This window comes from Mustela lutreola, chromosome X, assembly GCF_030435805.1.
Source record: "Mustela lutreola isolate mMusLut2 chromosome X, mMusLut2.pri, whole genome shotgun sequence".
Classification (NCBI taxonomy): domain Eukaryota; kingdom Metazoa; phylum Chordata; class Mammalia; order Carnivora; family Mustelidae; genus Mustela; species Mustela lutreola.
Window position 1 is genome coordinate 4,466,953 of NC_081308.1, and position 14,904 is coordinate 4,481,856.

At 55.3% G+C, this 14,904-nt stretch overlaps 1 protein-coding gene across 5 annotated transcripts in view; it reads left to right on the plus strand.

Moving 5' to 3' along the window:
• The window catches only part of STS (steroid sulfatase), a 269,624-nt gene that overhangs the window by 118,151 nt on the left and 136,569 nt on the right, over window positions 1-14,904 (plus strand). For all 5 annotated transcript variants that reach the window (XM_059158704.1, XM_059158708.1, XM_059158705.1 and 2 more), the window contains 2 exons: window positions 2,246-2,405; window positions 7,367-7,488. In XM_059158704.1, the coding sequence (XP_059014687.1) occupies window positions 2,246-2,405; window positions 7,367-7,488 (282 nt within the window). The remainder of the gene's footprint in view (window positions 1-2,245; window positions 2,406-7,366; window positions 7,489-14,904) is intronic.

Here is a 14,904-nt window from a genome sequence, read left to right on the forward strand (position 1 = left end):
GGGATAAGCAAGTTTAAATTCTCTGAGTTTGGACAAGCAGGTGAAAATCCCATCATCTCGCTCTGGTAGAAGCGTAAACAGGTGCACCTTGTGCGTGTGATCGAGCAGAGGGATAAGCAGGCGGGATGCTGTGAGCCTGATCTTGTAGTAGACGAATAAGCAGGTGAAAGTTCTGTGTGCTCGATCTCACAGACGGATCATCAGACTAAGTCACAGGTTGGGATTCCTCTCGTAGGTCACTCCGCTGTGGACAGCTTGGCTAAATGAGGGCAAAGTCGTTGAACTTCCCTATTCTTTGATAGGATACCCGTGATGCGAGCGTGACGGTATTTGTCAGATAATTACCTTACGATCCTGTTGAAAAGGTTGAGTGTGATGCTCTTGACTTCTCGTGGAGGCCGTCATAGGAACTGCAGACTATAATATGAATTCTTGTGTGAATTTTCCCTGACGTCTGTACATAGAAAAACATGCCGTGTCTGACGTTTAAAGATCTTATACGACGAGTTCAGGCTTCCGTCGCGGGCTACAGTTCATTCTGCAATGGTCAGAATTCAGGGTCGTGGTCATCAAAAGGCAGCATGACGAAGGGAAGTTTTGCTTCAGGACCCCTTGAACCTCTGTGTGTGGCAATCCATTTTTTACGTTTCAGGGGCATTTGCAGCCTGCCTTAACCACGCATCGTTTTCCTGCCTTCTCTCCCGGCCACACATCTGCCTTCTCCTTCCACTTTCTTCATTTCCCTCTTGATCTCATTCTTCGTCTAAAGCCCGAGAAGGTATTTTCAAGCAGCTGAACGTCCGTTCTCTCCCTTTCTGTCCAGCCTGACATCCAGTGGTTATTAGACCTGGGCCGCTCAGCTGTGCTCAGCGTGTTTCAAAGCTGTGGGGAACGACTTTGGGGGAAACCAGGCATCTGCTTGTACATCTGTGTCTGTGCTTCCTGCATGGCCTGAGGGGATCCGGCCCTTGGGCTCTCTGAGCTCCTTGCCAGCAAGCCGCTGCCCATGTCCCTCCAGGCGCGTTCTCTGCAGGCCTTGGAGAGCATCTTCTCTGCAGAGCCCCTCCCCGCGGAGCCTAGCATGCCATGCCGTCCAGTCCCCTGTCCCCTGCCGTGCTCTGCCTGCTTATAGTCAAGTGACCTCGAATGGACACAGCTCGTTTCCTCAAGGAAACAGTAAGCTGTCCTGCTTGTAAAGGACAAGCATTGATGGAAACGGCCATCTCAGGGGCTCGTCTGCTGTCCGGGCACTGCACTTGGCGATGGGGATAATCCCACAAAATACTCGGCCGACTGTGTTGGGGGTGTGGGGTGCGGACCAGGGAACCACAGAGCTGCAGTTTTCCTTTCCTGTGGCTGCCCGGAGCTTTGGTCCCTCAAAACAACACAGAGTGAGTATCTTATAGTTCTGGAGTCCAGGGGTCCAAAATGGGTGCGCCCGTGTGAAAATGAAGGTGTTGGCATAGCTGTGTGCCTTTGGGAAGGCTCTCGGGGAGACTTTGTTTCCGGGCCTTTTCCAGCATCTAGAGTCATCTGTATTCCTTGGTGGGGGAAACTTTTTCGATCTTCAATCCTAGCCGAAAAGCCTCAGCCAGCCTTGCTGCCTTGATTCTGACTCTCCTGCCTCCCTCTGTCCCTTACAAGGACCCTGTGATCACACTGGACCCACTCAGATAACCCAGGGTCATACTCAGATTATCCTGGGGTTAGGGAACCCATGTAAGGTACGCTGTGCACCTGCCTCCCTTCCTCCTATACAAGGACCCCTGAGATCGCATCACACTGGTCCCACTCAAATAATCCAGGATCCTAAGCCCTTTGGCTAGGGAAGGTACCGCATCCCCAGGTTTTAAGGATGAAGACATGGACATTTTGGGGTGCCATTGCTTTGCCCATGACCACTAGCACAACGTAGAAATGGAATTTTAACTTGGGGACTCTGTAGTCATCGACTGGAGTCCTTTCTTGCTTTGGGAGTTGAGTTTCCCAGGTGGCAGCCGTAGTTCGTGGCCACCAGGCACAGCTGGCATGTGCCGTGCACCGTAGGGAACACGTCGTATTTTTTCCCACCACCGTACATGCTGTCCTGCTCGCAGAATTTTCAGTGACTCCATGTCATTAGAGCAGTTTGTTCTTCCAGATTTCCCCCTCCATGGTGGACATGGGAGAGCGTACTGGAAGGAGCCTTCAACCAGGCTTTGAAAAGACACGCGTCTCCCTGCTGCTTCTGTGTTTGGTCTTCCAGGGGGAAAAGCCAACAACTGGGAAGGCGGTATCCGCGTCCCCGGCATTCTGCGCTGGCCGGGGGTGATCCAGGCTGGGCTGCAGATCGATGAGCCGACGAGCAACATGGATGTGTTTCCTACGGTGGCCAAGCTCGCCGGATCGCCGCTGCCCGAGGACAGGTACTGTGGCTCACACGCACTTAGGGTGGGTTTGTGTGCATGACGCCGTGACCGTCCACGGCCGGACTCGTCGTCCACGTCCAATTCGGGGACGGAGCGGTGGAGCCGCTGATGCGGAAACACCATCTGTCCTGTTATCCCAGGAGGAATTCGGCGGTGAGGTGTGGCGTGCATATGTGGTCCGTAGCTCGCGTGAGCCTTGTGCTTTCAACGTCCCACCGATCCCGGGTCCTCTGGCCGTCATGGGGCCGCTGGGCAGCCGCCTCTTTGACCCACCATGCCTGGCTCCCTGACCTCTGCTTGGGGGCGCTCTCCGCTGCTGCCGGAAGCAGCAGCGAGGAAGGCAGCCTGTTCCCCGTTAATGGCCCTCGCTCCCAGCGTGTCTTCCGTTAGCAAGTTCTCAATGAAACGTCTTTCCCTTACATTTAAATACAACTTCCTAGGACACGGCCGGCGGTTTCTTCTTAAGTGTTACTGCCAGTCTGAAGAGTTGTCAGTGAGGCACACTGATTAATTGTCTTCGTTAGTTCGGTGGCAGGCCTCGCGTATGTCATACAGGCGGGCGGCAGAGCTCGATTCAGGCCAGCCGCCCGCGAACAGAGAGGAAACGGGAAACCGGAGAGGCCAGGGCAGCCCCGCCTGAGCTCAGTGCCTGCGCAGGCTTGCTCCTGACCCATCGCTTCTAAACTTGTTCTGTCATTTATTCTATTGCTTCGGAGTATCTCGCCCCACAAGCGTGTACACACACACGTGCACACACACACACACACACGCCAGAGCCGAGGCAGCGTTGGACAGCTCAGCCCTGCACCAACATTGTGGTCTCATTGCCCGCCTATATCTTCCATGACTGACGAACCCAAATACTTTTTGCTTATGTGGATTCTGTCTGGCAACACTTCCCGTAGGAGCCTTCACACCTGAAAACATTGTGAACACACAGGAGCCCCCACCTGCGGACCGTGATGATGTCCCCTCCTGCCGTGAGTGTAGAGAGACGGTGCTGTGCGCTCCTGCGCGGGCCGTAGCTCAGGCAGAAAGCATCTGGTCTTCTCGGGAAAACAGTGCTGGCCTCGTGGGGCCCTTCAGAGGGTCTTGGGGGTCCCTGTGGGTCTCTGGGCCACAGTCGAGGAGCATCTGGTGCCGTGCCTGAGAGCAGGGACCGTGCTTGGGTTCCGATCTCGGCTTCTGCGCTGGGTCCGTGTTTCACATCGTGGTCCTGTGTTCCACATCCGGAACGTGGCTTCCCTAAGGACGCCGACCCTGCAGGCTCCGTGGGAGGCCTGACAGCATGAGAGCACGGTAGCAGGTGAACCTCGTGGGGTTCCAGCACACACTGAGGGCAAAGGAGTATGTGGCTGCATTTCTGTTTTCTCCCACAGTCAGAGCTCATCCGCAATCCTAGAGTCCTGACGGGAGAGAGCTGGGCGGCACTGTAGTCTGGTCAGCCTACGTCTTCGCTGCCTCCAGGACAGACGGAAAACGGGGCTGCAAGAAGTCCTAAAACGCTGCTCAGTGTGAAGTCGGACATCCCACGCCGTGTCTCACCTGCTCTTGTTCCTACACTTGGAGCAAAACTTCCTCTTGCCTTAAGCAGCACACACAGTGTTCAGGTCATTTCATGACTGACCTTTCCCTCTGAGCGCTCATAGGCTTAAAATGAGCAGTGCCTCTGCCTTCCCGGTCTCTGTAAATGGGTTTCTCTGCTCTTCGCGGAAAGAGAGGGGCAGGGAAGGGTCAGGGGCAAAGCGGAGAATTCGCTGAGGGGAACCTTGTCTCACGCGTCCTGCCCACGGCCGTTTGATGGTCATGGAAGTCACTCTGTTTCCCTTCTAAGTGCCCAGTGAAGACGGAGGCGGCCTCTGTCTTCGGCACGCCCAAAGGAGTTCCCGCAGGAGCCGTGACCTTGCTAAGACCCCCCGTTTGCAGGAGCGAAGATGGTTCTTGTGGATCTCAGTGACCCGTGTAGACCCAGCTCGGGGCAGCAATGCTGGCTCTGGAGGGAGCTGACGGGCCCCAGAGAACGCCACGTCATCCTGGAGACGGGGTAGAGCAGGGCACGGAACTTGGCCTCCACATCCTTCGTGGACATAGAATCAGTCTCACGGTACCTGATTTAAATCATGTCACCAGCCAGGTCCAGAAAACATCGCCCTGTGCCTGTCCGGGAGACGGGGAACATCCAACGTGGCGATTCTTACTCAGGGTGGCTCTGTCGCCCAGCAGCCGTGGACCAGGCCTTGGAGATATTTTTGATGGTCTTGACTCAGTGTCGCTGGCCTCCAGAGGCCAGGGATGGCCCCAAACATCCTACAAGGCTCAAGACGGCTTCCCACGACAAAGAATAATTCAGCCAATACGTTAGCAGTGCTGGGGGTTCCCAGACGCTGGTCTCAGGTTCCCCGCTGCTCTTTTACGGAAAATGTCATTAAAATGCATTCACGTCGTCTTTCTCAAGCAGGGCTTGAGAATCCCCTTTTACAGAAGGCGGAACACTTATGTCTTCTCTTCCGGAAAGAAAATAAAATTAAAATGTAATTTTTTTTTTTTTCTAAGTTAAGAAAAGAAATCAGTGCTTGAACGCTTGGTACCACTTTGGTGGGATGAAGACAGGGGAGTGACTTGATTCTCCTGTTTAATGTCGCTGCCCAGTTGCTAGGAAATACAGAAGGGTAGGTGGTCGGAGTCTGACAAATAAAACTAGTTCTCCTGCATTTTGGGGAGTAAAAGCTGGGACTCGTCCTGTGCGCACCGTCTCGTACGAACAACCTTGCATGATATTTGACTCAGCAAGTTGCAGGATTACAAAGGGAAGCGTGTTTGATGTTTCAACCTTCTGGTTACTTGGGGTTTCCCTTCGTTTGGGACAGATGCACCTACCTTCCCCTAAAAGTGTTTTCTTCGCTATGACTTTCTACATGGAAGAAATCACTTTATTTTCAGTATCGCGCCGATCACTCATGAACTTTGTGACCCAAATTAACCTCTTTGCCAGTGCCCCCACGTTGTCTGATTTCCGTCACCCGACCCACAAAGCTTTCCTTTGTCGTATGGTCCGCAAATCCGAGAGCCGGCCGGGTATAGGCGAGGACATCTGGGCAGACGGTTCCCTGGCTCAGAGCTAAGACAGAAGCCAGGAGGAAATGACATTTACTGGAGCCCGAGGAAAGTCACCAAAATGCGCTCTTTGCTGTGACGGGAAGGTCGTCCCCGTGGTACCGAAGCCGGAGGTTCTGAAATGCACGGTGCTTGGACACGGATGCTTGACCTCGAGACCGTCGACGTGGCACAGGAGCCCACGGGGGAACATTCCTACCTCTCGCTCCGCATGAAACAGCCTGTCCGAGGAACAGGCATGTCACAGAACCCGGCGGACGCTGTGGAGGCGTCCGTGCCATTTCCTAACGGGGCCCTGTGTGCCCGCGTGCTCTGAGAACTTGAACGTGTCGGCAGGCGAGGCTGGTGGAGGGGACTCTGGAGAAGACACAATGATGTTTTGTGTCATGTCGACAGAGCCTCGGCCACGGTCCCCCGGGTTGAGACGTCGTGGGACCATTTCCATACAGATAGTGTCAGCGGTCGTGGGCTGTCTCTGGGTCATGGCCACGGCTCACTGTGACTCGCACATGCAGTTTAAAACCATCCCCAGGGTTCCGACGGCCCAGGCACCCCTTAAAAGTTGAGCATGTGCAGTGTCCCTCTCCATTTTTTAATGGCAGAAACAAGCCCCGTTTTGACAGGCCATATTTCTGTCGCTCTCGTCCACGGTGGCTTTCCGTGGCCATGTGATTTGTGGCCCGCTCCTAGGGAGGAGCACGTTCGGTGTAGGATATTAAAAAAAAAAAAAATGAGCTGTAGGTCTAGGACATAGAGGTAGAGACTGTGTCCAGGAGATGAAAAAGAGAGTCTTTCCTGACTGGTCCTGGAAAGGCTCTTTCCAGGGAGGTGGTGGTCCCAGGAGGAGGCGGGGGGGTGCGGTCCTCTGCCCCCTCCTCGGGGTCACTTTTCATTTCCCGGGGTTCTCCCCTTCGGACACGTACACCGGCTCACTCTCGGGCAAGTATTCAGACTTGCATATTCATATGCACGGGCTCTTGCCCGAAAGGGATTCGAAGGAACCAAAGCACCGTGACTGCCGTTTTGGGGACAGGAAGCACGTTCCAGAGAACAAGCCGGTTCTCAATAGAAGCATGTCTCTGCTTTGCTTCTTTTGTCTCCGCCTCTCATGGCGAATGGGAGTGCGGGCTTGGGAAGGGGACCAAGGGGGCCTTTTGTTCTTATTTTTAACTCGCGATAATAGAATCTTTTCCGTCCGTGGGCTGCTGCGGAGCTTGTGATTAACAACGAGGGTTGGGGCCAGAGACGTGCTACCCAACGGGGCTGGAATTCTAGGACGGGGGTTTTGGGGACTCCAGGATATTTAAACCTCCCGCGACGTGAACACCAATGGTATATAGCCTAGTCTGCCTTCTAGTTTCCAAATTCCTCACAATCGGGGTGACGGGCCATGGCGTGTTTTTAATCAGAGGAAGAGAACCGTCAGGGGAATCTACGTCTTTCCAAATCACTCTCTGTGCCCTGTTCGATGACGGGGCCTGGTGCTGTCCATGACTTGCGTTGGTCTAGTGGCTGGTCACGTGCGTTTCCCTCGAGGCCGGTCCCAATCCCATGACCTCGGGTAAGTCGTGTACGCTTTCCAGTTGACGTTACGTCAACTCATTGCCCCGGGATGTCCATGGTCCCAGCTCACGGTGCAGGATTAAAGGAGTTTTGACGAGACCGGAATTGGCCCCGTGGGGTTGTATATGGCGCCTGAGACGGGTCCGTGGCTGCTCTTTGTGCTATTGGGGAGACTGACGCACGCTCTCGTGTATGGGAAGGAGCACTCAAGGGTTGGGATGATGGAGCCCAAGAACCATGGGGCTGTTTCCCAGCTGATGCCTCCCTGGTGTGTCCGGCAGGATCATCGACGGACGGGACCTGATGCCGCTGCTTCAGGGGAAGACCCAACACTCGGACCACGAGTTTCTCTTCCACTACTGCAACTTCTACTTAAACGCCGTGCGCTGGCGCCCTCGGAACAGTGAGTACAACACGCCTTTCCGGGCTTCTGAGAGGTCCGCCGTCGGTGCCGTGCAGGGAGAGGAGATGGCGAGAGCTCTTGGCCCTGGAGAGGCCAGGGGACACCTCTGTGGGTTACGGTGCTTGGCCTTGAGCTTCTCCTCCTGCCTTCTCTTGTTCCTTCTGGTCCCGCCACTCTCCAGGCACAATGTCAGTGGACCCTGGCGGTGACGAATGAGCGGCTCTTCCTCCCAGGCCGAGGAGAGCCCAGTTCTTCATGGCCTGCTGGCTGGCTGCCCGCCCGGCTTCGAGCCCGCAGGTCGCAGTCCTTCTCAGGCCGACGTGCAGCGAAACCGGCACCTCTGCTCTCGGGGGCACATGCCTTGTGTGTGTGTGCGTTGTCTGCTCAGAAGGACTCCCCTTCTCTTGCATTTCGGGGAAAGCTCAGCAGCTTCGCAGCGCCCGCCTCCCAATGCCTGCTGCAACACAGCGCGTGCCCGCCGTCTAGCGCTTTGTGCCCTCCTGGAGCTTCGCGCTGTCCCGCGGAATGGCCCGTAGATGTGTGCACGGCCCTTTCCCCGAAGCCTCGGCCGTGCCGGGGCAGGAGCCGGATTCAGACGTTGCACGCTCAGTCCAGATGCCTCTGTGTCCCCGTACGTCCCCCACTGGGTGTCCTTTGTGCCGTGTGGTTGGCCCGAATCGGCACGGAGTCCGGGTTTCTGCCCCCACTTTGGGAGTTGTGTCGGTCACGGGCATGAAGGAGCAGAGGCAGCCGGGCGGTCGACCTCGCTGTAGGGATAGGGTTTTGGTTTTGTTTTGTTTTGTTTTGTTTTCTTTCCTGGGTCTTTAAACTTAGAATCGCAGTGCTGCTCAGATCCCCACGAGTCGTGGGCACATGTGGAAAATGGTTTCTGCCAGCGCTGTCCGTGCGGCAAGTCACTGTCGAGGAGGGTCTCTCCGTTTCCTCTTCAGACGTGGAGAAGGACTCCCCTTCTTGGCTCCCCGTTGAACTCGGGGTAACGTTCGTGCTGCTTTTCCACACCCCCAGTCCTCGCCGTGCACCCCACCCTTCTGCCCCGGGCTGGTTTCAAGACCAGCCTCGCCGCTCGGGTAAAAAAAAAATTTCAGCCGTCGCGTTCGCCACAGGTACCCGAACAGGCTGACGAGGTTCTGCCTGAAACCCGGGTGGCTTCCGTGCCCTGTTGCCCAGCAGACAACTAGGACAGAAGCATGAGTTCAGGGTTCCAGGCCAGGAGCGTTCTGATCACTGATCTCGCCAGTGTGTCTGTCATTCCGGACGTCCGTAGGGATGCGCTCTCTAGTTCAGATGTTCGGAAACGGTCAGCGTAGCCGTCGAGGGCCTGGGACGCGGGTCCTGCTTCCCAGTCGTGTTTATAAAGAATCTTGCAGCACAGAAGGAGGTTTTGGGGACTCCTGGCTGGGGAAAGAAATGTGGTCTCGAACCTGTCCCGAACCTCCCAGAACTGCATTTCCCTAAAGCCGGCAACCCCCACCCCCCACCGCCATCGCCCGCGGTCGGAGGAGCCGGAAGAAATATATAGGTTCAAGGGCTACAGACACGCTTGCTGTGGAAGACAGACAGACAGACAGAGACAGACAGAAAGTAGAAGTGCATGAGAAGAACGAGAACCAGATCCCGACAGGCAGTTGGGATGAAATGTGCTTCTCAGACACGCCCCAGTGACATTTCCTTCCGTTGTGTGACCCTCGAACGTCTGCTGCAGGAAAGGAGACGGGGCGGTGTTCTGGGGAGGGAGGCGTCCCTGCCGCAAAGGGGTCTGGACGCCAGACTTCGTATCTGAAACATGGCCACGGTGCTTGTCCACAATCACCACGGTCCCTGACTGTGGGGCTGTCTATGCAGTACGTCGCCGATTTCTTTGTTCTCCAAATGCTTTTGAGCACCTACTAGGGGGTGCCCTCTGTGCTAGGACGTGTGTCCGTCCGTGAACAAAACTGACCAGATACCGTGCCTTCGGCGGTTGCACAAGGCCTGAGCCATGAGATTTACGATCGGGGTTGAGTCGGTGGTGGGAGCCAGCCCCCGCTCAGTCAGGAATGTTTGCCGCGTGCCGTTCAACCGGCGCCAACTTCAAGTCCGTCCACATCAGGCGTGTTGGCCCCATGGGACTCGGCGGACGCAGCCAACCCAGGCTTTGTGCCGCTCTCAGAGAGGACTGGCAGGTTGCCGCTTGCGGGGAATTAGTCCCGACCGTGCGCGTGTCGTGAAGGTCCCGTTCCCATTTGTCCTGATTAGTTCGAGGCCAGAGTGTTCGAGACGCATGAAGTACTTATTTTCCAAACACTCTGAGCCGCCCTTCCGTTTCCACCCGTTTGAAACACGGATCCCTTCTAAGGGCTAGATCCAGTGTCTTCTCTATAATTTAATAATTCCATCATGATCTTAACCTTATAATTCAGTTGTCTCAGCCAGTTGAGTGACATGATTTAATCATGCGCTCGTATCATTTCGCCCACTACGGTGGGGAAGAACTCACCAGTGCGTTACTGAAAAAAGCCTAAGGGTTCGTGCATTAAAATGGGGCCGTCGGAGTGAAAACGGACTGTTGGACGTGCGTTAAAAGTCTTGGCTTCGGGTTTGGGCGTACGCATCCGTGCTGTTAAAAATTCGGTATCATGACAGCTTGATTTTATGGATCAAATTGATCTTAGAAAGGAGGCACCTACTGAGCTCTGGGATTCTGTTCCTGAATTCCAAGCTTGTGAACGCAGCGTATGAAATAAATGCTCACGTGAACGGGGGAGAGCCTCCAGCCCAGCCAGACCTGCAGAAACCCACGGGATGTGGTTATCCCGATGCTGAACCCAGAGGGCCTCACAAATCTGGCTATGTTTTCAAGACCTTTTTTTCTGTGATTTTTTTTTAAAGAAGCATCTGTAAAAACATCAGAACAGAAACACTGTAGAATGATAGAATTCCTTCTCAAGAAATGTGTTCTTACCCAACCTTTTAAAAGGTGTCTTCTTTCCAAAATAGGGGATAAGGAAGGTTTATTCTTCTTTAATGATGTAATCTTGTTTATTATTAGGATTTGGGTAAGGAATGTGCAGATTTCGTTAACTCCTCTCTGTTCCCATGCCTCTGTAGGACATAAGCAAGGTTTAAAATCCAAACAGCACAACGGCGGTTAAGGAAAGAAAAGTGCTTGCTTTGTGGACCATCTCAGTTTTCCACATTTAACAAGTTCGTTTTGCTCTAAATTGCACCCAAGAAAAGAGAAAATATGCACTAGTGGCTGCTTATGCCTTCATGGCTTCATGGTTCCCCGGGGCTGTGGTTGGCTTGCGTCTCTGTTACTCATCCCGCTGGAAGCCCTTCCCCGTCTGATGGCCAGACATCGGATCTCAAGGGTTAGGACCCGGACGGTCGAGGCTGTTAGGACAGCGGCTGTGGCATTTTTGCTGCTAGGACCTGCTACGGATGTGCCCGTCCTTCAGGTGACCTTGAGCAGGCTAGCTCTTGCCCTCTGCCAGGACTCATGTGGCCAAGGGACAGACGGCTGTACCTGGAGGGATGTGTGTGAGCCTCGGGCTTCTGGAGGGGACAGCACGCGTGCGGTCCGCCGTGGCCGCACAGACCCGATGGTGCCCCACGACACGGCGGCATCTGGGGGCAGCCTCTGACGTATGAGGATGGACAGGGCTGCCCAGAAAGGACCTGACTTGAATTTCATTTATTTTCTCTCATTAGCGCTCAGACTCCCAGGAACGGGCTGCACTTCCTGGCTGTTCATTTCTTTTAATGAGAAAAAAAAAAGTCATAAATGGACTTTTCGTGTTCCTCCATGGAATCCAGTCAACGTATATTTTCATATGGCACTTTCTGCCCTTTTCTGTTAGCGCTACTAGACCGTTTTTAAAGGAGGCATCCAGGGGCGTCTGGCCGGCTCAGTCGGTGGCGGGGGCGGGGGGGGCTCTTGATCTCCGGGTCATGAGTTCAAGCCCCGCATAGGGTGTAGCTAGGACTTGAAAATAAAGGCTTTAAAAAAGGCATCTTCTCTTCGACTAAAGATTTCGTAGGCCTGACCTAAGATTTCATTAGTAGCACGGATGAAGGAAGGGTCAGCCGTGACTTTCGTGAATTTGTGACGATAGGTCTGGCTGGCTCCGTGAGGAGAGCCCACGACTATGGACCATCAGCGCTGTAAGGTCCAGCCCCATGTCCGGTATAGGGATTTTCTTGAAAATAAAATCGTGCGGGCGCCTGGGTAGCTCAGTCGTTAGGCGTCTGCCTTTGGCTCAGGTCTTGATCTGAGTCAGGGTCCTGGGATGGAGCCCCGCATAGGGCTCCTGCTTGGCGGGAAGGCTGCTTCTCCCTCCTTCTCTTCCTGCTTGTGTTTCCTCTCTCACGGTCTTTCTGTCGAATAAATAAATATTTAAAATAAAACAAAATCTTTAAAACAGGAATGCTCACAACACCAATTTCCCTTTTATAGAGACAGACCACATCAAAATTAAATTTTCTTTCTTACGTAGCAGGAAGGACAGTGTGTTGAAGGTGCCAACACCTTCTTCGATCCAAGCGGGGAATGCGGCGCGTCCTCATCTTATCCGACGTCCGGTGTTCTGCCCTTTCCAGCCTGCACACTGGGTTCGACCGTTTCACTGATGGTCTACACTGGTTTGCGCGTCTCCTCCGTGTGACCTCGACCCGGGGCCTATCGCCGTGCTCCTAGGATGCCTGCTGACGTTAGGGCCGCCTCCCGGGGTGCTGCCGTGGGGTCTGGGACCTGCCGTCTGCCACGGAGACTGTGTAGAGCCAAGCACGGCATGTCCTATTTCGCAAGTCTTTGGGTCTTTGTGGACTCTGCATCTTTGATGGACACCTGTGTTTGTTGTAGGCGGTAACAGGCTCTGTTCTCCAGTCATTGTTCATTCGTGAAACTGGTCGCCTTTTCCTCCTGGGGCCGTGGTCTGTGTTTTGAAAATAGACTTGCGAACCGTACATCTTCGCATCTGTCTATCAGACACACTCCTGCGTGCTTTGCCTCTGATACGTCTTCTACTCCTTATGGTTTACAGAGGTTTTGAGGACGTTTATGCCAGGTTCATCTGTAGCTGGAAAACACAAAGGAACAGTGGCGTCCGTCGCGGGGGGCCACTCCTTTGTCCATCTTATGAGTGATGCGTCCTGGAGCATGGTCGAGGCAGTCTTGCGTCGCACGCTCCAGGCTCCGCTCCACCATCCGGAAGGTGCAGCAGGGTCCCGTGGGCAGGGGGTGGCGGTGGTGTCCACTGAGGGGCAGCGGGTTCGAGAATGAGTGGGAACAATGAGAGGGGAAGAGTGCGGGTCAGTTTTCTCCCCAGGAGGATGCGCAGACTGTCCCAAGTACACGCCACAGGCCAGAAGGGGCTCACTCGTCCACACCTGTTTTCAAAGGACGCCTGGCGGTGGAGCCTTCCTGGGTATCCGTGTGCCCACGTAAGACCTGCTGGCTGTGCAAGGCTCGGAGGACAGGTACTGGTGTCTCCCACCGGGGTTCCTCTCCTTTACAGCTGGGGAGACACAGGTGAGCAAGCCACGGCGTCGGCCTCCGGGAGCCGAGTCGATGGCAAAGTTGGATCCTCACAACAGACGTGTTTTGAGTCGGTCCCCACGTGAATGGGAACGTCTTTACCCGCGACCGTGAGCCTCTGATGCAGAGCTGGAGAGTGGGTTCTCCATGCTATCCGGCCGCCTCCCCATCTGCGGGTGTGGACTGTTTCCGGGCCTCACGCGTGCTGGCGTGCTCTGGTCTTCCCTCGATGGCTGTGTGGTGGACCCTGCCCTGCCAGCTGCCCTCATGTCTGTTCCTCATGGCCCTCCCCAGACAGGCTTTCCCGAAGGCACAGGTGGCTTGTGTTGGCCATGCCTGTCCCTCCGGAGTGCCCGTTGTTCAATGTCAAGAGACTCCAAAGTGTCCGACATCCTTGTTCCCGTATTTGCCGTTAGCGGGATGCTCCTGGGGGAGGCAGCAGAATGCACCGGGCTTCCCGTGTGCCCACGCCGGCTCTCACGAGGGCAGCCGGCTTCTTCCCCCATTCCGTCATGGTGTTGTCTGTTGGCTTACCCTGCTGAGGGCCGTGCAAGGTGTGAGGTGCCGGGTAGACCAGAGATGTGGGAGATGTCGCTGCCCGTTCAGAGAGCAAGGGACGTGGCGAGACACATGGAGGGAATCCACAGACCGCGGATGTGTCGTGAGCCCTGGTGAGCAGGACAGACGCACTGACCATGTCTGCTGCGCTTCGGGAAGGCCCACAGAGTGGGCATGGTGGGACAGCCAGGAACGCTGGGGGGGTTCCAAAGACGGAGGCAAAGAGCAGCAGGCAAGGCACTTAGCGTGCCGCGGGCACCCACTTTGTGCTGGGGTTCACGCTTCTGCTCCCACGGACATGTGGCTTCCACAGCGGACGGCTAGTCAGAGGGAGTGTTGTGTGTTCTGACAATCAGCCCTCCGTCAGGGGCGCTGGGGTTGCTGGAAATCCTGCCTGCGTTTGGAGCAGATGCTCTTAGCTCGAGCCCTGAGCTGCGTCCTCGTTCGAGCTACTGCTGTCACGCGGGGTCCCAGCCTGGAAGCAGGCTCACCTGTGATGCATTCGCCCCGGGGCTGTACCGTTCAGGGTCTGGGCTACCTCGGACGGGTCAGGTGGGAGTGAGCCTGGGGACCGAGAGGACGAGGGGTGGGTCCACAGTGAGTGCGCGCTGAGAAGACGCTGGTAACACCCGGGTGGTGTCCGGTGTCTGTCTGGGTCTACCAAGGGAACGGGGGTGGGGGAGGGGAGGGCATCGGTGTAGGGTGGCTGGCCCAGGACAGGGGAGCAGATGGCGTGTTGCTGGGTGTGTATCCCGGAAGTAGGGAGGTCACCGTGGGCTGGGGGCTGCTGGTGGGTTTGCAAACATCAGTAGATGACGTCCACGTTCCCGGGGGGACACGGCTGGGGTCCCGTGGGCCTGAGTCCCCCGTGGTGTGAAAACAGAGTGTTTCTGAAGTGGTTCTTTTTTTTGTTGTTTTTTAAGATTTTATTTTTATTTATTTGACAGACAGAGATCACTAGCAGGCAGAGAGGCAGACAGAGAGAGAGGAGGAAGCAGGTTCCCTGATGAGCAGAGAGCCCGATGCAGGACTCGATCCTAGGATCCTGAGATCATGACCTGAGCCAAAGGCAGAGGCTTAACCCACTGAGCCACCCAGATGCCCCTCTGAAGTGGCTTTTAAAGGACTTGAAGGTGACCGTGTAGCAGGAAACCACACCAGACTGAAAACCCGCGACGTCTGTGTTTGCCTTACATGAGCGATCCACGGGATCCTCCGAGCGTCCCGAGTCCGTTCTCCCAGCACGAGTGCCTCGACGGCATTCAGCACGGGAAGTCTTGGTCTGAGTGATAAAAGCCAGTGTCCCCAAGCCACTGACATCG